Source organism: Corylus avellana, chromosome ca2, assembly GCF_901000735.1.
Source record: "Corylus avellana chromosome ca2, CavTom2PMs-1.0".
In the NCBI taxonomy this organism is placed as follows: Eukaryota; Viridiplantae; Streptophyta; class Magnoliopsida; order Fagales; family Betulaceae; genus Corylus; species Corylus avellana.
Window position 1 is genome coordinate 44,931,420 of NC_081542.1, and position 27,667 is coordinate 44,959,086.

At 35.1% G+C, this 27,667-nt stretch overlaps 2 protein-coding genes across 3 annotated transcripts in view; one reads left to right on the forward strand and one right to left on the reverse strand.

Annotated features, from left to right (window-relative positions):
* The first annotated feature begins 290 nt into the window (after positions 1 to 290).
* LOC132172004 (uncharacterized) lies at positions 291 to 3,529 on the forward strand. 2 transcript variants are annotated; one of them, XM_059583423.1, is made up of 3 exons: positions 291 to 408; positions 1,867 to 2,124; positions 2,287 to 3,529. In XM_059583423.1, the coding sequence occupies exons 2-3, from the start codon at positions 1,893 to 1,895 to the stop codon at positions 3,309 to 3,311; spliced, it is 1,257 nt and encodes a 418-aa protein (XP_059439406.1). In that variant the 5' UTR covers positions 291 to 408; positions 1,867 to 1,892; the 3' UTR covers positions 3,312 to 3,529. The 2 variants fall into 2 exon arrangements, with proteins under 2 accessions (XP_059439406.1, XP_059439405.1); XM_059583422.1 differs by having other exon boundaries at positions 291 to 404.
* A 10,070-nt stretch (positions 3,530 to 13,599) lies between these two features.
* Positions 13,600 to 27,667, reverse strand: part of LOC132169924 (G-type lectin S-receptor-like serine/threonine-protein kinase RKS1) — a 44,231-nt gene continuing 30,163 nt past the window's right edge. The window contains exons 2-8 of the mRNA XM_059580863.1: positions 17,646 to 18,450; positions 16,647 to 16,793; positions 16,206 to 16,405; positions 14,614 to 14,824; positions 14,242 to 14,479; positions 13,996 to 14,146; positions 13,600 to 13,914 (exon numbers count right to left, since the gene is read on the reverse strand). Of these exons, the coding sequence (XP_059436846.1) occupies positions 13,600 to 13,914; positions 13,996 to 14,146; positions 14,242 to 14,479; positions 14,614 to 14,824; positions 16,206 to 16,405; positions 16,647 to 16,793; positions 17,646 to 18,450 (2,067 nt within the window). The remainder of the gene's footprint in view (positions 13,915 to 13,995; positions 14,147 to 14,241; positions 14,480 to 14,613; positions 14,825 to 16,205; positions 16,406 to 16,646; positions 16,794 to 17,645; positions 18,451 to 27,667) is intronic.

A 27,667-nucleotide genomic window follows, 5' to 3' on the forward strand; every position in this document is an offset into this window, starting at 1 on the left:
TTCTGTTTTAAGTGTAAGCTCCCCCCACAGCACCAATTGGATGGACCCATTTTATAAAGCATGCGGGACCGACACACTGTCAGGAAAAAATAATTGGACAGTGAGATAGTAACTAAAACAGTACAGTGGTGATAGCATTATCCTTGGACAAAAACACAGTGACATACGGCCACGTTGCACCCCCACAAAAAGACTAGAACACGTAGACCCCACGTGGGTCCCACGTCAGCCTGTAACCCAAAGCAAGTTTTCCCTCAAAAGGACTAGCTACAGGCTACAACAACCCATGAGCTTGATCAAGCTTCTTCCACTCCCATGGCAGGCAGACGGCGGCAGTCCTCCTGAGGCAGACATTTTTCTACAGGAATTTATAGGCCAAAGCGATCTCTAGCTACTCTCTACTAGTAAGTAATGATCTGCTATTTTTCTCCGTCCTTCACATTTTATATTATTTTACCCAAAGGGTGGTTTCGATTTCTTTGATGCATATTGGCACTTTGATATTCGTTGACCTTGTTTTTCTTTCTGGGTTGGTATAGATTATAGAATAGAGATTTGGTGCTATTTTAAGGATGAAGAAGGAGAATTTTTCCTCCATGAACGGTAGCTAGGAGTGAGGTTAATTCCTTGCATCTAACTGCAGAGATGGGAACAAAAAACTTTTTACTCTTTTCATATTTATTACGAATTGTAGCTGCCAGAACAGTGACCGTTCTTTTATTGAAACGTAGCAGTCGTTACTGCCGTGGTTTTATTTCTGAACTCTGAACCACTTGCTGGAGATGCTACAGTATAATACATAGTTATATTATATACTAGCTAGATAGGGAATCGATTCTCTATATATTCATAATTAAGGTTTCGTTTTTCCCTTTCCCCTTTTTACTTAAAAGTATATAGAATAAAACAAAATCAAGCTCTTATATATAAAATGGAACAGCAAATCTTGCAAGTTATATGACAATTCATATACTTTCTTTAACTAAATTGATATTGCAAGTGTCGCTAAACTTTGGTTGTTGTTAGTGACAACAATTTTCTTCATTCAATTTTTCCTCGGCGCTATATTATGACATTTATCCATATCTTAGGGCTTACAAAAAATGATAATAATAATAATATCAAAATGGGCCATTTATGGAGTTAATCGAAATTTCATAATCATTATTATTATTTGTTGTTAAAGTAATTGCTTTTTGTCCTGTCAACCCTGGGAGGGAGGTAAGAATTAATGAAGCAATGATTACATCACCCACATGTGGAGCCAGTAGCCGACCTTTGAAAAATGTTATTCTAGTGACAGGGGAACAGGTAAGCTCTGATCAGTTTCTCATTATTTCTCAAATAAATCCGTTGCTTTCTTTAATTAATTCCATAATCTTAACTTCATCATCATATACAGCTGAGATGGAAGGAATAATACTTATTATAATGAAATTATTCATCATTTTTAAAAAAAAAAAAATTCAAATAAGAAACAATTAAGATTATTTGAGAAATGATGAGTCTCCTGTTCCTCCCACTTGCACTTTTCTATCCCAACTCTAGCTAATCTTCATCGCTGACATGATCAGTTTCGAACAAATTAATCCCAAAGAAACAATTCCACTTTACCGCCGTCCGTCGCGAAAACATGCATTTCACGTAGGAAATTTTAATGCCTTCAAAGTCATATAGTCGGTGCAGACATCATATTATATTCTCAATTTTTTACGTCAAGTGGGTGGGACCGTTTATATTTGACGTTCACGTACATCTACCCAACACAGTCGCACGCACACAGACAATCTATACCGTCCAGAACTCCAGCGGAGATTCCGACACAAACATACCACGCTGGAATCTAACTCAATTACTGTTCTGCAGAAATTTTAATTAATTCTTTCCGGGAAATGACGTCGCACCACCCATCCGAAGTGGACTCTGTCGCGTCCTCGCCGCGCTCGGACCACTCATCGTTTGATCAGCATACACGTGTACGGTTCATGTGCAGTTTCGGTGGCAAGATCTTGCCCCGGCCCCACGACAACCAGCTCCGCTACGTTGGCGGAGACACGCGCATAGTCGCCGTGCACCGCTCCACCAACTTCTCAATCCTCCTCGCCAAGCTCTCCAAGCTCTCAGGCACAGTACTCCCAAAACCTCAAATTTTTATTATTTATTTCAAATTATCCAAAAAAGATTATTGCACAAGTGGGATTACTTGACAAATTTAATTCAGCGTTTGTATTAATTCTTTTACATTTTAGTTTGTTTTTTCCTTCTTCTTTTTTACGTCGTGAACAGGTGTGGCCAATGTAACTGTCAAGTACCAACTTCCGAACGAAGATCTCGATGCTTTGATTTCCGTGACAACGGACGAGGACGTGGAGAACATGATGGAAGAGTACGACCGCGTAGCACAGAGTCAGAACCCGAGGTCGGCTCGGCTTCGGCTATTTCTCTTTCAGACAGGCGACAGCTCCAGAGCCAGCAGTATCAGCTCGCTACTCGGCGGCTCGGCTAACCGTGACCACTGGTTCCTTGACGCTCTCAACGCCGGCGGCTCGGCGCTCGAGCGAGGCCGGTCCGAAGCCTCCTCGATTCTCTCCGAGTTACCCGACTATCTCTTCGGGCTGGATAATTCGGACGACCCGAAAATGAAGACCCGGAACCTCCTAGCCGATAATGTGTCGAATTCCGATCCGGGTTCTCCTGCTCCGGCTTTGTCTTCGCCGTTTTGTTCAGCTTCATCGGTTTCGTGTGTACCGCCGATACCGAATCTTCCACCTGTAAAGACCAAGCCAGATAATCCGGAACCAGTGGTGCAAGCAAAGGAGAATCAAATAGAGGGATTCGCAGAGGCCGGTGGCCAGCCCACATCGCAACCAACTGGGTGCCCAGGAAACCCGGTAATGCAATACATCCAGGATTCTCGTTACCAGGGTCATGCCGTACAGCCAATACAAGTTTACTATGTTCCGGGTCCTGTTCCACCCGGGAATGTTTCTGTTCAACCCGTGGCTATTCCGGCCCCATATTCTCAGCAATATCACGCAGTTTCTGGTCAACTGCCACTCGGGTACCACCATGCTGTACCGGGAATGAGTCCATTATATGGAGGAGGGATGAGACCGGGTGTGGCTCAGCCAGTACCGTTTGACCCGTATGATGTGCAGTCAAGAGTGGTTCAAGATGGGGTAAATCAGCAAGTGTTTTACGGGGTTAGAAACTCGGGCATGGTTCCGGTTTATCCAAATATGGCGGTGCCGGGTGGGGAAGATTCACTGAGCATCGGGTCGGAGATAAAAACGGGTCGGGCTTCCCAATAGTCTTTACCATGAGCCAGGGTCCAATGTAATGCATGTATGTATGTAATGTTTAGTGAATTTTCATTTTGTTATATGCTTGTGTGAGGTTTGTGTTCTTTTTTTTGTTGATGTGTGATGATTGGCCTGTAACTACTACTTCTATATGCTTTGCTTTTTTAAGTTTGTTTTGTGTGACGAAATCAATTAAAGCATAGATTGGTTTTCAAAGCAAACATGTATATATAGGGTACATTATTTTTCACTTATTTTGCTCCTTGATGATACAAAATAATGATGCAATTGATTACGTGGTCCTACTCCTATACAACCAATGAACCCCCCTACAACGGGGGTGAAACATTTTAAAGGCTTGTTGGAATTTGTCGGTGAAGAGATTCTTTTATATTTAAGTTGACATAAAGATATTTGGTGAAGTTCTTGGATGTCCTGAGCAATAGATCTGTGAGGAAATTCTTCAATGATCTTTGCACACTTGAATAAGTACCAGTTTGATCTCCTTATCTTCTACTGTGGACTATATACAAAAATAAGTTGTTTAAATTACCCGCCAATCGAACAATTTTCACAGAAGAAGGGTTGTGGTAACAAGTTGATTCAAGCAATTTGAAGTGCGGAACCAATTCCTATACAAGGACCCAATCTTGTCATTTTGCCTTAAAAAATATGACACGTCACATAAATAATGCTTGGGCTCAACCCGTTCATGCAAACAGGCACTGACCTTTTGTTGGCAAGCTCCACTCAGTCGCCCATATGGCTAATAATTCATTGGCACATATTGGGCATTGGAATGAGTCCATTTAAAATTATACAAATATCTAACGTTTTAATTTTTCTCTATTTATCATACTTATTTAATAGTGGCTGACATAACGTGTTTTAAGTAATTTATCATATTAACTACTTATAAATAAACAAATAAAAAATTATTTAAAATACGTCACATCAACTGGTATAAAATGAGTATGAAAAGTAACATTACTTTTATATTAATATGTAAATAAGAGTATAATGCTAAAAACTACGGTTCGTTTGATAAATTGTTTTTTAATATACTTTTTTTAAAAAAAAAGGAAAAATGTTTTGGTGTGATATAAACTTCAAAGTAGTTTTAAGTGTTTTGTGAGTGTTTTATATTTAGAGTTGTTAATTAATGGTCTTTTTTTTCTTCCAAAAAAGGTTATAATATTATAAAATAAAGGGTAAAGTCCATTTAATCCCTTCAAATTACCACCACAATGACAATCTATTCTTCAAACTATCAATTGTGACAATTTACTCCCTAAACTACCAAAACAATGATAATGTACCCCCAATTTTTTAAAAAATAATGAAATTATCCTTATTAAAATAAAAATAAAATTAATAAATTTTAATTTTTTTTCAAATTTTTAAGGGTACTTATTGAAAATTCTATAGGGGTAATTTCGTTATTTTGTTAGCATTGGGGGTACATTGTTATTGTTTTGGTAGTTTGGAGGGTAAATTGTCGCAATTGATAGTTTGGAGGGTAAATTGTCATTAAAGTGGTAATTTAAGGGGGTTAAGTGAATTTTACCCTAAAATAAAAATGTGGTATGTATACTTAGGCAATGTTTCTGCCGTCAACCATTTGTGTACGTGGTCTTTTAAAGTAGTAATGTAAAGGGGCAACATGACGGCCCATTAGGCATTGAAGTTTTTAATACCAAGCCCATCAGTTTTGGTTGTTCATCTACACGGTATAAAACCCTCTTCCCTCCCAAACGATTGAGTTTCGCACTTTGTTCGTTCGTGTCATAACGATGTTGCGGGCCCAAACAACAAATCCGAATGGCTTAGTGGACTTGTAATTATTAGGTTCCGTTCGATTTGTGAAATAAAATCTTGGAATGAATCAATTAATTTTAGGTATAGTTATTCCTTTGTTTGGTAACATACTATTACTGAGAATAGTTTATTCTCATAAAACTACTAATCTCATACACATTTGAGTGTCTTAGCTAATCCTTAAGAAATAGAATACATTTTTCAAAAATACGCTTATAATTTTTTTAAAAAAAATTATAAACTTAAAACAAAATAATAAAAATATATATGAAAAATAAAGTGGGTGGCCAATGGGATGGTCGGCCACCTAAACAAAAGGTCGGGGGTGGTCGCACCACCCCTAGACGGCTCGGAGTATGTAGTCACCCTAGATTTGCTTCAGGGGTGGCTTGACCACCCATTAGGGTGGTCGGCCACCTACAAAAGAGGTCAGGGGTGGTCGCACCACCCCCTAGACGCCTCGAGGGACCCATCGCATTTTATTTCAGTTTTTTTATTTTTATTTATTTTTTATATATATATGAGTTTCAAAAAATAATAATATGAGGTTTTTCGTCATTTTGATTTAATTCCAATTTTTGCATGTGTGTTATCACCAAACTAAGGAATATGAATAGCTGTTTTATTCCACTCTTATATTCATAGTAATAACTAATCGTTTTTCAATAGATTAAACATTCTGCGAACCAAACGAAGCTTCCATTAGGCCTAACAAGGAATTAGGTAACGTCCTTAACCTGTTGGCGTAAATTACATGTGACGCTATATGACAATGGTGAACAGTTGTAGCATGCCTGGCGGTAAGGAATTCGACGTCACTACTCGGTCCGAGCCTTACCTTATCTGCGAGTGACACATGTGTCTTACTAAAAACATGAATTAAATGCCACAGCTGGCTAGGGTCATGCCTTATTAAAGGACAGCCCGTGACTAACGGCCGTATAAAGAAAAAAACACTATGCTTAAGAGAAGGCAACCATTCCGAGTACACACACCTTTATTACCTCGAATATTCCCTTTTTTCCTAGCTAGCAAGCATTCTCTTTACTAACTTAAACATGGAAGACATCTCTCACGGGCACTTCCAATAAGTTTCCAAGGGTATTTACTGTCTAAGGTTTTATTTTTATTTATTTATTTTTCAATATTCACTGTCTGAGGTTGATGGTGCACACTCAAGTAAGAAGCATAAATGAGCTTGAAGCAATAATTTGGCTTGTGTAGTACATGATGAGTTATTCGGTCTCATTGGCTATAGATCTGTAGTACACTGTCATGCCTTACCAAAAAACATAAATGGTTGATGCAAGAGTATCATTTTGTCCCAAGTAGAGAACCGGCCCACTTAATTGTCTTGCTCATAAACCATAATGTCTCTGCTATCTGCATGGAGTGAAAGCAAGCACGCATGCATTGATTCTATCACGTGAATGTTCCCTCTCTCTCTCTAAAAGAACAATGTGAACATTAAAGTTCAAACCTATGATATTTTCATTTAGAATAGTGATAAATTAATTACAATTTGATATAAATACATTAAAATATGAATATATGAATATATATGTGGAGAATAAGGAGAGAGACATGAAAGTAAAAGCAAAGTTTGTTGGTCTCCCCAGTGAGTGGAAATGGAATTTCTATGATTCCAAGCTTTAGGCTTTCTCTTGGACCAATGTCAAACAGAGAATCCATCTCATTGTCTAAGAAAATAGTCACTATAAAAGAAGGTAAAGAACAAGGAAAGGAGATAAGGGTCCTACAATTAGAGACATTCTCCAGGGGCAAAGGGAAGGGAGTAGTCAAGATTAAAGCTATTTTGGCTCCTGCTCTCTGCTTTTCCTGTAATGCTTCCCTCATAAAGTCTTACATTATGTCATTATATGTTCTAAAAAATTCTAACAAATTTGGGGTTAACGACATGACATTCTCAATCACTGTTTATGTTTGATAAGAAAAAAATAGTGTACTAATTAGTATAGAAAAGTGAAAATGTAGTATTGAAAAGTGGAAAAGTTTTGTTTTTTAGTGATTTTTTATTTATTTAAATAATAATAAAAAGTGAATGTTGTGTTATAAAAAATGAGAATGTTTTTATGCTAATTTTTTTTTTGACAAAAAGAGATGAATAGTATTTAGGGTGGGAGAGTGTTCCTCTTAGTCTCTAAAAATGACATATGTTTCTCACATGTTATAAACACGTATCATTTTTAGAGGCCAACTTGTAAATTAATTTTTTTGTAAAAATTAATTTAATAACATCTTAGCTAAGTACTAATTGAATCATCTAATTTAATAACATCAGCTATTAGAATCATCTAATTTCATGTTCGAATTTCTTGTAATTCGAGCAGAAAATTCTAAGAGATCACATTAATCCATCAACATATTTCCTACATCTCTTAAAAAAGGACCAAGGTAATTTGACAAAGCATTATATCACCTATTTACACTTTTTATATTGTTCTAGAAGATTAGGCATGTTCCACGTGGATCACTGTAGCTCTCTCAGAGTGATGCATGGTTGTTTGGCTTTTATAGGGTGTGAACTTATCTGCATGTCCCCCATTAACATATCTACTTATAAATTATTATGCAAAAAGTTTAGAAGATGTATTTATTGATTAAAAAACAAAATGACACTGAAGAATAGTGGCATTATTTATTTTGGAAGTTTTGGGGAAGTCTTTTCTGTCTCCAAACTAGTTACTATTCAATAAATGAGAGCCCAATCTTTCAAATCTCAGAGGGGCAAGGAATTACAAGATTTATTAGAATATTTAACAAAAGATAAATACTATGGGTACCAAATCTAGCTTTTACCAAGATAGTTTTACCAAACATTGATATCAGTTATATTTCTCTTGATTAATTTTTTTGTTCATCTCCAATAAATGAGTTACACATCAGTTTAGTAAGGTTCTTTTGGTAGAAGATTTGATACCCCTAGCATTTCTCTTATCGAAATGCATAGTAATTGAAATAAGGACAGAAATTTCCTCCAAACTGAAGGAAATATCCTTCAAACTATTTAAAATAGTATCAAGTGTCTATAAACATTTAAAATACACATTAAATTCTTAACTTCATTAATAGCAGTTTACTGACTTAGACTAAATTTAATATGCATTTTAAATGTTTACAGACACTTGACACTATTTTACATGGGTTGGTGGATATTTCTTTCAAGGTGGTTTGAAGGAAATTTATGTCCTTAAAATAATGTCAAATTGAGAACTTTAATAAATGCAGACGTGTTAGGTCTAAAGTGCTTCCAAATGCCAAAATACTTATTAATTATTCATGACCTAACTGGCCGGGGCGTTACACATATGTATTGTATGTATTGTTGTTTGAATTAACTCCTTTATTTGTACCAACTCTATGGTTGGACCGTGAGTTTGCATTTTATCTAAAATGAATTAGTGTTAGAGGAATGTTAGGCTTACAAATAAATTTTACAGAAAAATTTTTACAAATTGATGTAGCGCAATATGATTGGACATAAGATAAGTTCAAATTATAAAAACTTAATCATTGTGCCACATCAATTTGTAAAAGTTTTTCTGTAAAATTTGTTTGTAAGCCTAGCACTCTTGATCTTAGTGTCAAGGCCAAGGAGACAAACTCAAGTCTTTTACTGACCTCAATATCGTGCTCAATGAGCCTATTTTTAGAGCGGTCGCATGGAACGGTATTGTATCCCAACACCTTCTAAAATTCAAAGATAGTTATTTTCATTTTATTACTCTATTTAATTTAAGCTAATTATGTTTTGGTTATGTTGTTACTTCGTTTGAAACAGTTTTCTGGCTCTGTCATGGTGCACTTTACTGGGACCTTGCTTATCAAACACCAACCAATTACAACATCTTTATATCAACACCTCGGATCCCTTCGGATATGGTACCAAATATGGGCAAGAAAAACAAATTTCCCCCATTATTTTCAAAATCAACATTTTTTTTTCTTAAAAGTCCCTACCCACTTCTCTTCTTTTTTGTGTATATTGATTCATTGTATGAATCCTTTATTGAAATTGATCTATATCTTGATAAATTAAAAATAATTAGCAATCTAAAAGTTGCTCTTAAGCACGGGCGAAGCAAGGTGATCGGAGGCCATGACCGCCAGCCCGTTTTAAAGTTTTCTCATAAAGTATATACACACACATTTTTGGCCTAAAAAATAGGCATGATTCTTCATTCATATTTTAGCTTTTGAAGAAAAATCTTGAGGTTAAAGAAAGAATCTTGATGATCAATCATGATAGTCAACTGGTCCATTAAAGAATTCAATTTTTGTAAGATAAAAATCTTTTGGCATGCAAAGAACCTAAAAATGTCTTTGAACTCACTCGGCGACGAAGAAGATGCATTTGAAAAGAAGTGTTGCATCGATCATTGCATGGTATGTGGAAAATGGAGCCCATGCATGCCATCATTTTTAAAAACATACAGGGACACACATGCACCCTAGCTAGCTGTATGTCACCCGCCATGAGTAGTCATGACAGGGAAAGAGTTGCAGCACATCTTGTATCTTCTCAATTAATGGATTGTGTGGTGTTCTGTTTGATTTGTTTATGTGGTCTCTTCTGCCATAGAAATATATCATACTTGTCTTTTTTATCCTACACCAAAGGGTCGACATGACTCATGGGACACCCACTTTTTGTATCCTGATTTGTAGCTTGTTTGATTTGCTTTGAAATTGTCTATAAAAAAGTCTTTTAACCCTTCTAACACACAAAACTCACAAAATTAAAACGAACAGTTCACTAGTTTAGACTCGCGATTATTTTACATTTGGACCAGAAATGCAATATGGAACCATGCAGAAACTCCGGTTTGGACGAGTTTCGACTGAACACCTCGAGACTTAGTAGTCGGCTGAATAGAATCCAATTGTGATACAAATTGGATGCTATGGGTCTCAGCGACCCTCATTCAAATGTAGATTGACAAACACTCTGACCAAGGCTTTTGAGAATTCCCCCCAAAGCTCATCTATTGTTCGGACAAGTGCTAAACATCATTCAAATTTAGACATCTTCTTATTTCTTTAGAAATTGGAATGCAATTTAGTCTATGTCACAACTTACTGTAAACAATTTTTTTTTTTTTTTTTTTTGTCTAAATCGAGTTTATTAAATTGATATTTATCTTTAAACGTACCTGTGATTTTATTTAAATTTTTAGTCGGATTAATAAATGTCAATAATTAACAGTATTTGATAATCTAGCTAAGAGGCCTATAGATGTTGACAAATTATGATTGGTATCTGAAACCAGGTCGGTGGTAGGCTTCCATCAGGAGATTTCTGCGAATCTGTGAATGGTGGGACTCTGCCACCTTGATTTGTGTGTTTATAATAAAGTATTCTTGACGATAGGATGCAACTCAATCAAAGCAAAAACCACAAAACAATCATGGGCCATCGATCACACACACACACACGTGACTCACATGAATAATCAATGCTTTAAAAGTGGCAGCCGATTTCCTACATGATGGGACTCAATTGAACGGTGCCTTGACATCTAACTAACTTGCCCTATCTGTTACTCATGTGAACTCCAGCTCCATTTTTTTCTTGCCCATTCTGTTAATACTCTTGAAGTAATGATGAGGTTCTAAACACGTATTGAAGTTTGTGGAAAAATTAAATTAGGAAATAATAACGGAAGCCGGTGAAGACAGACAACGAACACTGTTAAAGGAACAAAGGCGGGTGGGTGGGCCAACGACGACGGTAGGTGACAACTATGAATGCAAGGTAAACTAATGCAAATTTTTGCTCTTACATTTTAAAGTGTATACTTTAAACATAATAGTAAAAATTATCATTAAATTTAGAATATAGAAATAAGAATGTGTGTAGAATTACTTAACCTCAAATTTGTGATTAATAGGTAATAAAATAGATTGTCACATGGAAGCATATGCTATCTATGCTTGATGTCTTTATGCACCCAAGTTAACTCTATTTGATATTGCAAAAAGAAAAGCAGATTTTTCCTTGACTACTCAAGTTGCCTATGATGAAAGGAAAACAAAGACTACCCAAGTCATTGTAAATGTCATGGAAAGATGTGATTAGTTTGTATTTTATGGGGGTTAACTTCAACTTTGTTGAAAGGAAAAAGTGTGTTGTTTAATTTATATTTGGGTTAAATTCACTTTACCCCTGAAGTTTTAAGGGTTTTTCAATTCAAATCTCAATGTTTAAAAATTGGCAATATACCCCTCTAATATTTTAAAAAAGTTCAATTCAGACCCTCCATTACTAATTTTCGTCTAATTTGACAGAAATCATCACACGTGAGTCTTGTGCGGAATTTGTATGCCTTCTATTCTAATTTTTCCCTTATCAAAACCTATGAAATTACGTAATTACCTCAATTAAAACTTATGAAATTAAGGGTAATTACGTAATTTCATATCTTTTAATGAGGTCAAAATTGGAATAGAGGGCATCAAAATCCCACGTGAAACACACATGGGATGATTTCCATCCAATTAGACGGAAATTAATAACAGAGGATTTCAATTGAAAATTTTTGAAACATTAGAGGGGTATATTGTCAATTTTTAAACATTGTGGTTCGAATTGAAAAACTCCTGAAACTTTAGGAATAAAGTGAGTTTTCCCCTTTATATTTTTAACAACAAATGCATTTGGCATAGTGGTTTCGCGGACTAAAACTACAATTTTAAAGGTTAAACTATGATTTTATCAACTACTTATTTGTGTTTTTAAAAATTGTGTTTTCAAAATTGCACGTCTTAAACTTCAATTTTTAAATCAAACGTTTTGAAATCACAAACTCAAACCAACTCAAAGCGTAAAAATCTTGCCCTAGAGGGTTTTTTTTTTTCTTAAAAAAAAAAAAAAAAATCTTGGGTGGACTTAAACTTGGAAAACAGAAAACATGAAAGAAGACCCAATAGCTGAAACCAGCTAAGCTATGAGCCTATGATAAAAATGCAATTAAAATATTGGCCACAAGGAAGAATGAGAAGGTGGCAGTACTAAAAGCCGGCGTGCCAGCTACTGCCTCACTGCAAAATGTGCAGTGTGCACCTTGTGATGGATTTTATCGGCATTCCTCTAAATCTAGCAGCGCTTATCTCGGACCAAAGGGATACCATGTACAACTGTCTCTATATGTAGCCTGTGTCTTAAGGGACCACTTTCTTTGTATTTATGAGTATTTTACAAAATTATATCAAATAATTTTATATATTTTATAAGTCTTTTGTAATTTAGATTGTTTTTACTTTGAAAACAAACAACCAGAGTGAAGAAAATAATTGTCTGACAACCAAAACAATAGTCATCTAAAAATAAAAATAGCAAGAAATTTTTTTTTTTTAAAAAAAGTATAAAAGCCAGAGCCATGGGCCAACAGCCCAATTCGATGCTTAAATCGTGGGGCCATTAACTAATGGTTTACTTAAGGGTTGTTTCATGGTAGAACACTCATCGGCTAGTGTGGAACTTGAGAGGTCACTCAATCTTCCCTATGGATCAAGGCTTGTGGGCCGAAGGTTAAAGGGGCCCGCTGGCCCATGGGCCTAGAAGGCACTTGGTCGCCTTTTAGAAAGTCGATGGTGTTACCCATCACCAGTTGCTGATGCTATAAATATGAGTTTCTTTGGACTTGATCATAGTGATTTAATGGTGCAATTTAATTTGGACTAATTTACATTAAAAAAAAAAAAAATCCCATTTGCTGAAATGTGTTGTGGTGAGAACAAAAACTTGCAAATAACTTACTTTTCTATAAATCCTAACTTTTTTTTAAGAATTATGGGGAATAAGGGAAAAATTCTCTCAAGAATGTTTCATATTGAATAATACCGATTGGGAGGTCACACCATTATTATTGGGAGGCCATGCTGTCTATAAAGCTATGGGCAATCTGGTCTACATTTAGGGGTGAAACTTAAATATCAATAAGGTGGGCAAAACTAATGCAAAAACTTTTGAAGGGGTAAAAATAAAATTTTAGAGGATTTATTTGATAAGAACTTATAATTTTTGAAGAGATTTTTAAAATTATGGGGTCAATAGGGTTGTAGTTCTCTCCTGGTCTACATCACCACCCAATTTCTGTATCCTTTAATTTTCTTCCGGGAAAAATATCCGCCATATCATTTCATGACGATGCATTTGTATCCTCATTTGTACAGGGGATAAAATTATTTAAGTACATGGATGGTATTAATGAGTGTGAATCATTTTTATTGTTTCTACATTTACTGAATATAAAACTCACAGTGTCTGAAAATAAATTCTGAGCTTTTAAGGAAACTGAATAGTTGACTCGTTATCGACTGCCAATGTCGGTCTTTAAACCAACAAAAGAAATAAGGTTGACTTGAAGGATAAAACTCAGAAGCATCATGTTACTTAACATTCATAGTTTTACAGACAACTTTTACAAATGTAGAGATCAAATAGTTGTACACAAGTTTAACGACCTTCAGGCATGGTGATGGTCAGCTCATTTAAGGAAGCAGGTGGTCCTTTAGAGCCTGAGCAATCCAGACCAGAATTAATGGTTCTATAACTTCTGTTGATAAATGCTGGCTTGTTAGGAGATGGAACAATTCCTTCATTTCCAAGCATGAAGACAATTTCAAGCATGGTTGGCCGATCTGTGGCTTGTTCTTGCACACATAAGAGCCCAATTTGAATGCATCTCAGAACTTCATGAGTGGGATATTCCTGACCCAGTGATGGATCAACTATGTCCAAGGCTTTGCCATCCATCCATAGGTTCCATACCTGCAATAAATTGAACAGTTTTTATCTTTAGAGTAATTGCCACCTGGGGTGAAATTCAATCAAATTTAGGCTTTTGCTTACATATCCAATCAAATTTAGGGAAGGACTTTCAATGTGATAATAATTGTTTCTCTTGCCACTGATTATCTCTAGTGTCAAGACGCCATAGCTAAAGACATCTGATTTTATAGAATATAACCCTTCCATTGCATACTCTGGAGACATGTATCCACTGCAATTGCACCAAAAAACAAAATATGATGGTCGTCTAGGTTTTGCTTTTAGTAGCATTGTAGGTCCATGTGAGAGAGAGAGAGAGAGACATACTATGTGCCAACAACTTTTCTTGTAGTTGCTTCATCTTGATCATCATCAAACAATCTAGCTAGCCCAAAATCTGAAATTTTTGGATTCATTGCCGCATCCAGTAAAATGTTACTTACTTTTAGGTCTCTGTGGATGATTTTTAGCCTTGAATCTTGGTGAAGATATAAGACTCCTCGAGCAATTCCAGAAATAACGTCAAATCGCTTTCTCCAATCTAACAATTTGCTTCTTATTTTGTCTAATCCAAAACATGAAATTAAGATTCCATCAATAATACATAGTGAAAACAATACTTACATGCCAAAAAAATATAAAATTTTACTCTCACATTTATATAATTGAAAATGAGTGGTGATTGAAGAGAATGCATACCGAAGATGAAAAAGTCAAGACTTTTGTTTGGCATGTATTCATAGATCAACATCTTCTCTCCATTGTGAATGCAACAACCCAAAAGCTTCACAAGATTCCTATGCTGGAGTTTTACTATCAGCTTAGCTTCGTTCTTAAATTCTTCAATGCCCTGCTTTGAACTTCTTGAGCGTGTTTTCACCGCTATTTCTTGTCCATTGGCTAGTTGACCCTGCAATTATAATGGGGACTTAAAACAATTAATTAACATATATTATCTTTTTTTTTTTTTTTTTTTACATTATATATAGTATGCATGTATGATGTTAGCCATGCATGTAAACCACCATGTAAATCCCTCCATCAAATATTGCTCTAGGTGCATGTTAAAGTATTATTTAAATTCAGGTAGTGGCTCATTCGAACCTAACTTCAGACGAGACTTCAACAGAGTGCTTCTATAAAATCCTTGTTCAAACCTACCAAACACTTGTTCGAACCGGCTTCCAACCAAGTAACTCGTTCAAATGTAACTTCAAATGAGAAACACTCTCCAGAGTTTTAATCTTCTCTTTAGATCTCGTTTTGACCCAATAAACATCATTTGAATTAGCTTTTTAATGCCACCAAGCATGCCTACATCCCATGTTAGAAACTTGAGATATGATTTTTTTATAAGGCTGGTTTGATTGAAAACCGCCCTACTTGAAATATGATGATTCGACAAATTTCTTTAAAAAATGTCAGCTTTAATTGCGGTTCAAGCATTGAAATTTGTGAGTATGAACGTCTACAACAAGAAATCCTTCGTGGGTTTGAACAAAAAAATTGTTATTAAAACTTCAGGATTCGTTGTCAACACATATATCCATCCTTCGTGGGTTTGAACAAGAAATCCTTTTTGTAGAAAATTCATTGTCATTGAGCATTTGTCTCTTTGGCTCCTTTTCTTTGTTCCTCATTAGAGCTTTATCCCTCTTTGACTCTGTTTTCTTCTGGTTCTTCTCTTTACTCTTTGAAATAGTCTCTGATTAGTTTTGCTTTTTAATTCTTGAATTCAAAAGAGGGGAAAATCATTTTTCTTATAAATTTTTTAGACGTTCAAGCACCCGTTGATCACTTTCTTCAAACGGGTGCTTGTCACGTTTCACAGACATTACGAGGACGAGTTTAATAGAGGCATGCTACACAATCATTTTTCAACCATCTCTTTTTGCAAATCCAATAAATTAATAACTGGATTTGTGAACTTATTATGTGGGTCTCACACAAATTAAATAGTAAATTCATCAATTCACTATATGAAGATGATTGAAAGAATAAATTTTTATTATTTCTTAATCGAATATGAGCGTGAATTTTTTTTAACTGACATAGCTTTTGCCACGTCAACGTGTAAGCTTCAATCCCTTTGTAATTCTATGTGTACCCATAAATATCTCATATATCTTACAAATCTAATGATTGATTTTTTTTTTAAAAAAAAAAAAAATGTATGAAAAAAAATAAAAGAAGGATGGGACAGACGCTCTACCATTTCTCAACTTGAACTGAAATAGGAATAGTAATATTGGTTAATATTTACATCTAATGTGTACGTGCAAGAAACTAACCTTATAGACCGGGCCAAAACCACCTTGTCCAAGCCTTTTAGACGGGGAGAAATTGTCCGTAGCAGCAACTATGGTGCTCATATCGAAAAATTGCAGATCTGGCCGTTTTCTTCTAATTTCATCAAGCTTCGCAGAATCTCGAAGAAAGGATTGTGCGCCATTTGTACCGTCGTTAAACAATGCGACTTGTCTTCTGCTCCCTGTCCAATCATGCAAGCACATCATTACAAATGATCGTTGTAAAAAATTTTAAGCAATTTAATGCAAGAGTAATGACTTTTAAAATTATCATTAAATTTGTAATTTTTATGTGGTAATTTTAAAAGTTATCTATAAGTATGTTTGCCACCACCTATAAGCTATAGGAGAAGGATAAGGAAGATATTCCTTCTCTTAAATAAATAAAAAAGAAAAAGAAAAATAATTATAAAATTTGCTTACCTTTTCTCTTCCTCTTTATCAACCAGCTTGCAAATAGGAGAAGAAGAAATGAAGTAAAAAGTATGGCCACCACCACACCTGCCAGCCTCCTCTTATTTGCAAAGAACCTCTTTGATATCTTTACTGTAGAGGCGGAAACTACTTCCCCTTTCATGCAACAATATATAGACGCACGTAAACTATACAAATAATCATGCAATATTACTTATGGCCTATTTGGAATTGTGTTTGAAGAGCTTAAAAGTGCTTTGAACACTTAAAAAAAAATTCTGTTTGAAAAAAAAAAAAAAAAAAAACTCATTTAGTAAAAAAATTAAAAATGCTTTTGATGGTCCAAAAAGCCTAAAAATGGATAAAAAACCACTTGCCAATAGCTGAAAAATGAAGCTTTTATCCAAAATTTCTTTTTGACTTAAAAGCTCTATTTCTCAAATGTAATCTCAAACATGCTCTTAATTTTTTTGGTTTATTTTATTCTATAATTTGATTGATTTTATATGTTATATTATAAGGCATATTTTACTATATAATAAAAAAAAAATGGTAACTTTATTTAGACCCTTGAATTCCTATATGATTTGACAAGTTCTCAAACTTCAAAACCTCTAAATTTGAACTCTTGAACTCTTTAATAAAATTACAAATTTACCCTTAATTTCAAATTAATTTTTTTTTAAAAAATAAATTATATATATATATATGTATATATATGTAATCACAAGGTGATGACCCACGGTGGGGCCACCTTGTGACAATTTTTTTTTTTTCAAATTTTTCAATTTTTTTTTTATTAAAAAGAAAATTGAAGGGTAATTTTGTCTTTTTAGGATTTGAACGGCAAAAATTACCGGATGGGAGTAAATTGACTGCAATTGAAAGTTTGAGAGTTCAAATTAAGATGTTTTAAAATTTGGAGGCTTGTCAAATCGCGTGGTAATTCAAAAATGTAAAGTGAAGTTACCCTTAAAAAAAATATTAAGAAAATTATTGCTCTTGTACCTAACTCGAGTGCATCCACACGCACGTACAAGTCTTGGCCCCCATCCTTAAACGTGTGTGTATCTACCAAATGACCGTGCCACGTAATGCACCCACCTTCCTCTTTCACATCCACGCTGGCATAAGCCAAGCAAGAACAATTCTTCAAGCACAATTCTCCACACTCTCCAAAACTTACACTCGCGTTTACTCTTGCCACTGAAGTATCCGGAACCTTCACGCCGACCACCTTCTTGAAACCTTCACCGCTCCGACAAAGGGATGCCTCTCCCTGCTTCCTCGCACACTCGCCTGACGCATTTCTCAAGAATCCTGGTAGACACGAGCACTTGGAATCATTAGCAGCGTTGATATCACAGTTGCCAAATGCACCGCACTCACCGTATGTGTCGCACCCATCCGCATAAGGTAATGAGCCAAGAATTGTCCATTTATTCTCTCCCTGCACAAACACATACCGCTGGATCGACCCGGACTCATTTAAGACTGACGTTGCTAAGACTACTTGATAGCGCGCATTGAAACTCCAGGTCGTGGTAGTCTCGTTCTGGTTGTCCACCAAACTAGAATTGAAGAGTTGAGAACTTTGCAAGTTGGGTATGCCGCTCCATCCAACGCCAGTCCAGTGACCGGAGCGCCACTGCAGAACGTCGCCGTTGTGCAAGAACAACTGAGGGGAGCCATTGGTGTGGATCTTGTAAGACCAATTCCCGGTTCCCGGGTCATCTCTGGACTTCCAAGATGTTAGGAACCGGTTCAAGCCCGTCTTTCGGTCAATCCCAATTTTCATTTCTGGAAGCTGGATGTAACATCCCCAGCCCGTTAAGGCTGAGTTTGCCACTTTTCTTCTTTTACAACAAAAGTTCTTGCAAAGATCTATAAGGTCTATCAGAGTACTTGATTTTAAAGGATACGAAAAATGTATAAAACATTATTCAAGAGATTTTATTACAAGCGAAATTAGAAAACATTAAACTTTAGTTGCGGAATATCATATCATTACAATAACTTATATGAAAAGACTTTGAAAATTAATAATTATTCCCGTCCCCATTCCGGCCTCCTATTCCAGCATCCTTTCTACCTGAAAACAAGAAATAAAACTGAATGAGTCCAAAGGGGGCCCAGCAAGTAAAAATCCACAACCATAAATAGTTTTACTCCTTGTTCTCAGTTTTGAAAATCATTTTCGCAAATAAATATAATTTTAGCCATAATAATATCTGTATGTACGGTTGCATCTCCCGTAACATATACATACTATTACATCTAGTAATAGATCATCGTTGTAAATCATCTTTATAAATCATCATCATAATGCATCATTATAAATAATCTTTGTAAATCATCATAGCATATCATCGTTGAAAATATGGTATCATTTTCTCATAATAGGCCCATGTACACTATTACCCCTGTGTACGAGGGTTGCGGGTCCTTGTGACCATGGCACTGAACTGTGGCCACAGCCATGCCCGACCGTCAATTAACTCTTTCTTGGTGCACTCAACGGTCTAGTTGATGGAATACCACCTTCTGGCATAGCCTTCTTCAGTGGTTTCGCCTCCATCCGAGTATCGGTACCGAACTCTCATCTTATCTTATCTTGGGACCAAAAATACTCTCCTCCATACATGTGCCCTCATTTCATAAACATTTATCTCATCTCTTGTACTTTTCTTTGTACTTCTTTTGATGCATCTTAGGGCAACATGTAGGAGGGTTTATCATCATTTTTCTTTCTTATAATCATCATCATTTCTCAAATTTCTTTTCTTAAAATGGAAACTTTTCCAAATATAAACTTGTTGTGCTTAAAAAGCCTTTAAAGAAATATAAACTTTCTAAATAATTCTTTTAGAAATCCTTCATGCATGCAACAGAACTTCATAATACGTAAATAAAATAATCATTTACAATTTACTAAAGAATGAATAAATAGCATGACATGAAGTAACTTTAGAAGGGGTAGTGAATTTACTTACCTCTAGACTGAAGCTAAAAGTGGTATGAAGGAATCCAGTTACTCCAATATGACTAACACCACTAGTATATCTTTTGAAACTAATTTCTAAAGTCCGCTATCTCTTGTGTTCTTTCTTTCTTGTAGCGCTTGGTCTCGCCCTTTCTCTCTCTGTTCTGAGTAAACACTCTTAGAAAGAAGAAAGACCGAGTAAAAAGCGGAAGAATGAAGAATATGTGCAAGAGATGGGATAGGAGTAGTGAAATTGTGAAGGAGAAGAGCTCTATTTATAGGAGAAAATCAAATACTATTCTACCTTCAATTTACAATTATACTCTCATTTTACTATTCCACCTACCCACTTAGTATACCTACAATTGACTATTCTACATTCTTATTTAAAATTCTACCATCCTTATACCTACCATTGACTATTTTACATTCTTATTCAAAATTCTACCCTCTTTATACCTATCATTAACTATTCTACCTTTACTATTCTACCTACCCATACAATTTTTCCTACCATTTACTATCCTATTATTTCACCAATTATCATTATTTAATTACCACTCTCTGTAACACCATAAATTTCCCAAGAATTAAAATCTTTAGCTACAATGGATATTAAAATAACATCATTATCGAAATAATCTATTTAAATAGCTTTGAAAATTCTGGGGCGCTACAATCTTCCCTCCTTATTGGAATTTCGTCCTCGAAATTAAAGCCTATAAATTATCGTCCAATCTTCAAATTGAGTGTCTCAGATTTAAAATATTCTTTTCAATCCTTCATCAGAGCCTACTCTCTTTTATCATATTGAAATTCCATCTCCTTCTTCTAGGAGTAAATCTTATTCACAGTCTAAAGTTTCGATTTCTGCAATCATTCACCAGTTCACACTAAAATCTTACTTCAAAATCTTTTCCATTTTTTTTTTCCAACCTCAATAACAACAAACAAATTATTCATCAACAGTCTACAGTCAAGGTTTAAACATCAAATTAATAAATCATGTGATCAATAGTCTATACCTCCAAACATCATAGTCCTCCTTGCGAGCCTGCAATAATTTTCTCAATCTAATTTAATCAATCTAATCAAAAAGGTGTAAAAATCATCCATGCCTATATTTTCTTTAGTATCTCTGTATTCCAACTCATGCATACGGAATTTTAATATGATGCTCTAATAATTATTAACTTCTCACCATCATAAACCTGTAAAAGTAAATAGCACCAACATTCTACAGTTTATATTTTCCAAAAACATCATTACATGAATATACCTCAGAAGTGACATCATAATTCGATTCATTCTAAATACACAACCGTTTCTATTTTCTCATCCCAACTTTTGTGTTGATGCTACAATATCAGCGAAAATCTTTCAGTACTACATCTTTACTTGATAAATCATAACTCAACAATAGAAGCTCGTAATTATGATTTCAACTCAAACGAAATACACGATTACATCAAATGTAAGATTCTCATCCATTCTTGACTAATACATATTGTGCTTTGCTGCGTTCTAGAGATGAAATTGATAAGCAAGCAAAGTAGGATATGGGTAAGTTTCCAGGCTGGAAAGTTCCAAAGTACACATGCTATAATTTCTCTCCCTTGGGTCTTGCAAGGTCAAGAAGAGAAAGAGAGAAAGATAGTCCTGTTGCTTTCTAGAAATGAAGATTTGAAAAGTATTTCAGGACATGGCATGTATGTGAGACTTTCAATATACCCACATCGGATGCTCTCTCTCTTCTGTCATTTACGAAGACTGAGAAGAAAAGAGAGATATTTAGCCTGAGAAGCATGATCAAGGATAATCTTGCTTCCGCAGGACATGATCAACGATAATCTTGCTTCAATGGTTTACTACTGAGAGTATAAGGTGTTGGGTTTGTGAATCAAATCGTGAGGTTGCATTTTTTTCTCTTTTGAGGATATGCTCAACTGGAAGAAAAGTCGAGCTTTCATTGTATGGAAGGCTATTAACAGAAGATTTCAGGCGAAGGGGTATGATCAGAAGGCATGTGTTGCAATGGAGAAAGAGGTGGGAATTTATAGGAAAGATTTCTGGTAATGAACGAGCGCGTGGTGCGCGTTGGCATGACAATTCATTCAGTTGCCCACGCATGGTATTTGAAGTCGTTGATTGAACAGTGGGTTTGAAAAATGAGCTCAGTCGAATTTATGACAGGAGACAAGATCCTACTTCCACGGGATCTTTTGACAAAATTTCCATGGCGGCCCGAGGTCGCCTAACGCTTTGTTGTTTACTGTTTATTTCACCTGAAGTGAAAAATTCCTTTAAAGCCACTCGTCGGCTGCTTCCAGAAACTTCAAAAAAATCTCTTCAGTTTCTGACGCTCAGTCTCTTTTCAATACTTCATCTCTCCCAATTTCTTCGTATTCTCAACTATTTTTCCTTACTCTCCTAAATATGAGAGTATCATCATCATCCGTTAACAACCTCGATTTGAATATTGCTCCTGCAGCACAACCCATTGTTATGCCTGACGTGCAACCGGATGTGCCTGTTGTTCCCCTTGAAGTGTCTGCTATTCATCCCGTCGTACCTGTTACACACCCTAACGAACCTGCTGCATATCCTAACGTATGGCAGCCAACTTTTGTCTTTGACAATCGTCCTATCACTATTCACGATTCTGTCATGCTCCATGATTCTACTGCTGTAGCAGTGGCCAAAGGTTTTGTAATTCCACGGGATCAAACATTCTTAGCGGATAGGTCGGATACTAATGCTATTAATAACTCATTGGCATTCAGTATCCAAGGTGCTGCTTCAGTTTCTGACATGGCACAACGTTTGAGTGCCAGAAATGTTGAGCTGAAAGTCTCAAGAAACCAAATCGGGGTCTTACAGCGACTGCTCAAATACTACAAACGAAAACACGCGGATTTGAAGCAGGAGAATACTCAGCTGAAAAAGATGATGTTATCTTACGCAGAATACTTGGGACCAAAGATGCTAGAAATGGAGAAGAATACCGAGCGTCTCCAGCGACAGCACGAAAAACTCCGGGTCGATGTTCAGGGGTGTTGCAAGTCTCTCCGCACACGCTCTACTCAGGTACCTCATTAGAAATAAATATTCTCTTTGATAATTCAATTATATAAATATATACGATTCTGCTCATACTAGGTTTTCTCTATGCAGAAATAATTTTTCTGGAGCAGCTCTGAGGAATCATCTGCTCATCATTACCACGTGTCTCTTTATGCAACAAATTCTCTTCTTTCTTTTTTTTTTTTTTTTTTTTTTTTTTTTTTTTTTTTTTTTTTTTTTTTATGGACACTGGTATGTAATATTATAAGGAGCTTGTTCTCCAAACATTTCTTTTCGTAATCATTCAGTGCTCATTCAATATTCATTATGAAATCATTCTGTCATTGTAATAACTTCCTTTAAACAAACAATCTGTTTAAAAAGTTAATCACTCAATAAAACATCTAAGTATGCATCATCACATGTTTTCAACCTCTAAAATACCTTAATATCATTGAACATATATCTTATAAGAGAAATTTAGATCATGTCACTATATTATATCACTGTATCATATTGTCTTTCAACTCTTACCTTTATGCTTCAATTTATCTCAAGAATAATAATCCATTATCTTTACTTAGTAAAAGAAAATTATATCAAAAGCTTTGGCATGTAACTAAAATTTCTCATAATTTCATATCCACTAATGCCTCAAAATTTAAATATTATCCACAACCTAGGAGCATTAGGAGCATCAATTCATCCTCAAAACTTTAAGCATCACTTCAATATAATTTACCTCCATTACAGAAAACCTAGCACCTCAAATTCTAAGAATCACCTCAAAGATTTCATGAATTGTACCTTAAAGTCATCACAATCATTTGAAAATATCAAAATCCTTAAACCACAACTTTATATATCAAAATATCTTATAGATTTTAGGGTATACCTCATTTGCATTTATCCCTGCAATACTTAGGCATTCACTTCATGCCACCACGTAATCCTTATTCATCAATCCATATATTATAACATCAATCATAGTATCATTATTGTCATCGACCAAACCTTAGCCATTACCAAAAACTCATATAAACTCTTATATCATTAATTCAGTTCAAGAATCATTTCACAACCGACATCCATAAGACCATTCATTACCAAATCACTTACACAATTTGTCTCACAACCTAAATCCATAAAACCATTTTGTCACCAAATTAATTTCACAAATCATCTCGCAACCTAAATCTATAAAATCATCATACGATTTTTAAATCATGATCAATAATCTTTTCTAAATCCTCGAGACACCTTAAAATATACCCTTATCAATCGATACTCTAGAAAACTGCCGCAAATCCAAATAGGCAGATACTATAGATCACAACCTATCTATAAAATAAAAATTCATCTCCATCATTAACATGATCACAATAATAAAATCCTCCAAATTAATCACACTAGGATGATTTTTTTTTTTTTTTTAACAAAAAATTAACCATTAGAAAAATGATCATGCATCATTTATTAGAGACCACACAACAATGCACACTCTACTTGGCCGGAATGTGGCTTCTCATTAACCCCCCAATTTTTTTTTTTTTTTTTTTTTTTGAAAAGTCTGCCAGAACCTTATAACCTTTGCTCTGATACCAAAATTGTAACATCCCCAGCCCGTTAAGGCTGAGTTTGCCACTTTTCTTCTTTTACAACAAAAGTTTTTGCAAAGATCTATAAGGTCTATCAGAGTACTTGATTTTAGAGGATACGAAAAATGTATAAAACATTATTCAAGAGATTTTATTACAAGCGAAATTAGAAAACATTAAACTTTAGTTGCGGAATATCATATCATTACAATAACTTATATGAAAAGACTTTGAAAATTAATAATTATTCCCACCCCATTACGGCCTCCTATTCCAGCATCCTTTCTACCTGAAAACAAGAAATAAAACTGAATGAGCCCAAAGGGGGCCCAGCAAGTAAAATCCACAACCATAAATAGTTTTACTCCTTGTTCTCAGTTTTGAAAATCATTTTAGCAAATAAATATAATTCTAGCCATAATAATATCTGTATGTACGGTTGCATCTCCCGTAACATATACATACTATTACATCTAGTAATAGATCATCGTTGTAAATCATTTTTATAAATCATCATCATAATGCATCATTATAAATAATCTTTGTAAATCATCTTAGCATATCTTCGTTGAAAATATAGTATCATTTTCTCATAATAAGGCCCATGTACACTATTACCCCTGTGCACGAGGGTTGCGGGTCCTGTGACCATGGCACTGAACTGTGGCCACAGCCATGCCCGACCGTCAATTAACTCTTTCTTGGTGCACTCAGCGGTCTAGTTGATGGAATACCACCTTCTGGCATAGCCTCCTTCAGTGGTTTCGCCTCCATCCGAGTATCGGTACCGAACTCTCATCTTATCTTATCTTGGGGCCAAAAATACTCTCCTCCATACATGTTCCCTCATTTCATAAACATTTATCTCATCTCTTGTACTTTTCTTTGTACTTCTTTTGATGCATCTTAGGGCAACATGTAGGAGGGTTTATCATCCTTTTTCTTTCTTATAATCATCATCATTTCTCAACTTTCTTTTCTTAAAATGGAAACTTTTCCAAATATAAACTTGTTGTGCTTAAAAAGCATTTAAACAAATAGAAACTTTCTAGATAATTCTTTTAGAAATCCTTCATGCATGCAACATAACTTCATAATACGTAAATAAAATAATCATTTACAATTTACTAAAGAATGAATAAATAGCATGACATGAAGTAACTTTAGAAGGAGTAGTGAATTTACTTACCTCTAGACTGAAGCTAAAAGTGGTATGAAGGAATCTAGTTGCTCCAATATGACTAACACCACTAGTATATCTTTTGAAACTAATTTCTAAAGTCCGCTATCTCTTGTGTTCTTTCTTTCTTGTAGCGCTTGGTATCGCCCTTTCTCTCTCTGTTCTGAGTAAACACTCTTAGAAAGAAGAAAGACCGAGTAAAAAGCGGAAGAATGAAGAATATGTGCAAGAGATGGGATAGGAGTAGTGAAATTGTGAAGGAGAAGAGCTCTATTTATAGGAGAAAATCAAATACTATTCTACCTTCAATTTACAATTATACTCTCATTTTACTATTCCACCTACCCACTTAGTATACCTACAATTGACTATTCTACATTCTTATTTAAAATTCTACCATCCTTATACCTACCATTGACTATTTTACATTCTTATTCAAAATTCTACCCTCTTTATACCTATCATTAACTATTCTACCTTTACTATTCTACCTACCCATACAATTTTTCCTACCATTTACTATCCTATTATTTCACCAATTATCATTATTTAATTACCACTCTCTGTAACACCATAAATTTCCCAAGAATTAAAATCTTTAGCTACAATGGATATTAAAATAACATCATTATCGAAATAATCTATTTAAATAGCTTTGAAAATTCTGGGGCGCTACAATCTTCCCTCCTTATTGGAATTTCGTCCTCGAAATTAAAGCCTATAAATTATCGTCCAATCTTCAAATTGAGTGTCTCAGATTTAAAATATTCTTTTCAATCCTTCATCAGAGCCTACTCTCTTTTATCATATTGAAATTCCATCTCCTTCTTCTAGGAGTAAATCTTATTCACAGTCTAAAGTTTCGATTTCTGCAATCATTCACCAGTTCACACTAAAATCTTACTTCAAAATCTTTTCCATTTTTTTTTCCAACCTCAATAACAACAAACAAATTATTCATCAACAGTCTACAGTCAAGGTTTAAACATCAAATTAATAAATCATGTGATCAATAGTCTATACCTCCAAACATCATAGTCCTCCTTGCAAGCCTGCAATAATTTTCTCAATCTAATTTAATCAATCTAATCAAAAAGGTGTAAAAATCATCCATGCCTATATTTTCTTTAGTATCTCTGTATTCCAACTCATGCATACGGAATTTTAATATGATGCTCTAATAATTATTAACTTCTCACCATCATAAACCTGTAAAAGTAAATAGCACCAACATTCTACAGTTTATATTTTCCAAAAACATCATTACATGAATATACCTCAGAAGTGACATCATAATTCGATTCATTCTAAATACACAACCGTTTCTATTTTCTCATCCCAACGTTTGTGTTGATGCTACAATATCAGCGAAAATCTTTCAGTACTACATCTTTACTTGATAAATCATAACTCAACAATAGAAACTCGTAATTATGATTTCAACTCAAATGAAATACACGATTACATCAAATGTAAGATTCTCATCCATTCTTGACTAATACATGCTGTGCTTTGCTGCGTCCTAGAGATGAAATTGATAAGCAAGCAAAGTATGATATGGGTAAGTTTCCAAGCTGGATGTCCCAAAACACTCATGTTATAATTTCTCTCCCTTGGGTCTTGCAAGGTCAAGAAGAGAAAAGAGAGAAAGATAGTCCTGTTGCTTTCTAGAAATGAAGATTTGAAAAGCATTTCAGGACATGGCATGTAGGTGAGACTTTCAAAATACCCACATCGGATGCTCTCTCTCTTCTGTCATTTACGAAGACTGAGAAGGAAAGAGAGATATTTAGCCTGAGAAGCATGATCAAGGATAATCTTGCTTCATCAGGACATGATCAACGATAATCTTGCTTCAGTGGTTTACTACTGAGAGTATAAGGAGTTGGGTTTGTGAATCAAATCGTGAGGCTGCATTTTTCTCTTGAGGATACGCTCAACTAGGAGGAAAAGTCGAGCTTTCATTGTATGGAAGGCTATTAACAGAAGATTTCAGGCGAAGGGGTATGATCAGAAGGCATGTGTTGCAATGGAGAAAGAGGTGGGAATTTATAGGAAAGATTTCTGGTAATAAACGAGCGCGTGGTGCGCGTTGGCATGACAATTCATTCAGTTGCCCACGCATGGTATTTGAAGTCGTTGATTGAACAGTGGGTTTGAAAAATGAGCTCAGTCGAATTTATGACAGGAGACAAGATCCTACTTC

Excerpts from the sequence above, each read along its gene's own strand:
- LOC132172004 (XM_059583423.1), top strand. The coding sequence starts at position 1,893 with ATGACGTCGCACCACCCATCCGAAGTGGACTCTGTCGCGTCCTCGCCG. Across the intron at positions 2,125-2,286 it reads CAAGCTCTCCAAGCTCTCAG|GTGTGGCCAATGTAACTGTC; the intron begins GCACAGTACTCC and ends CGTCGTGAACAG.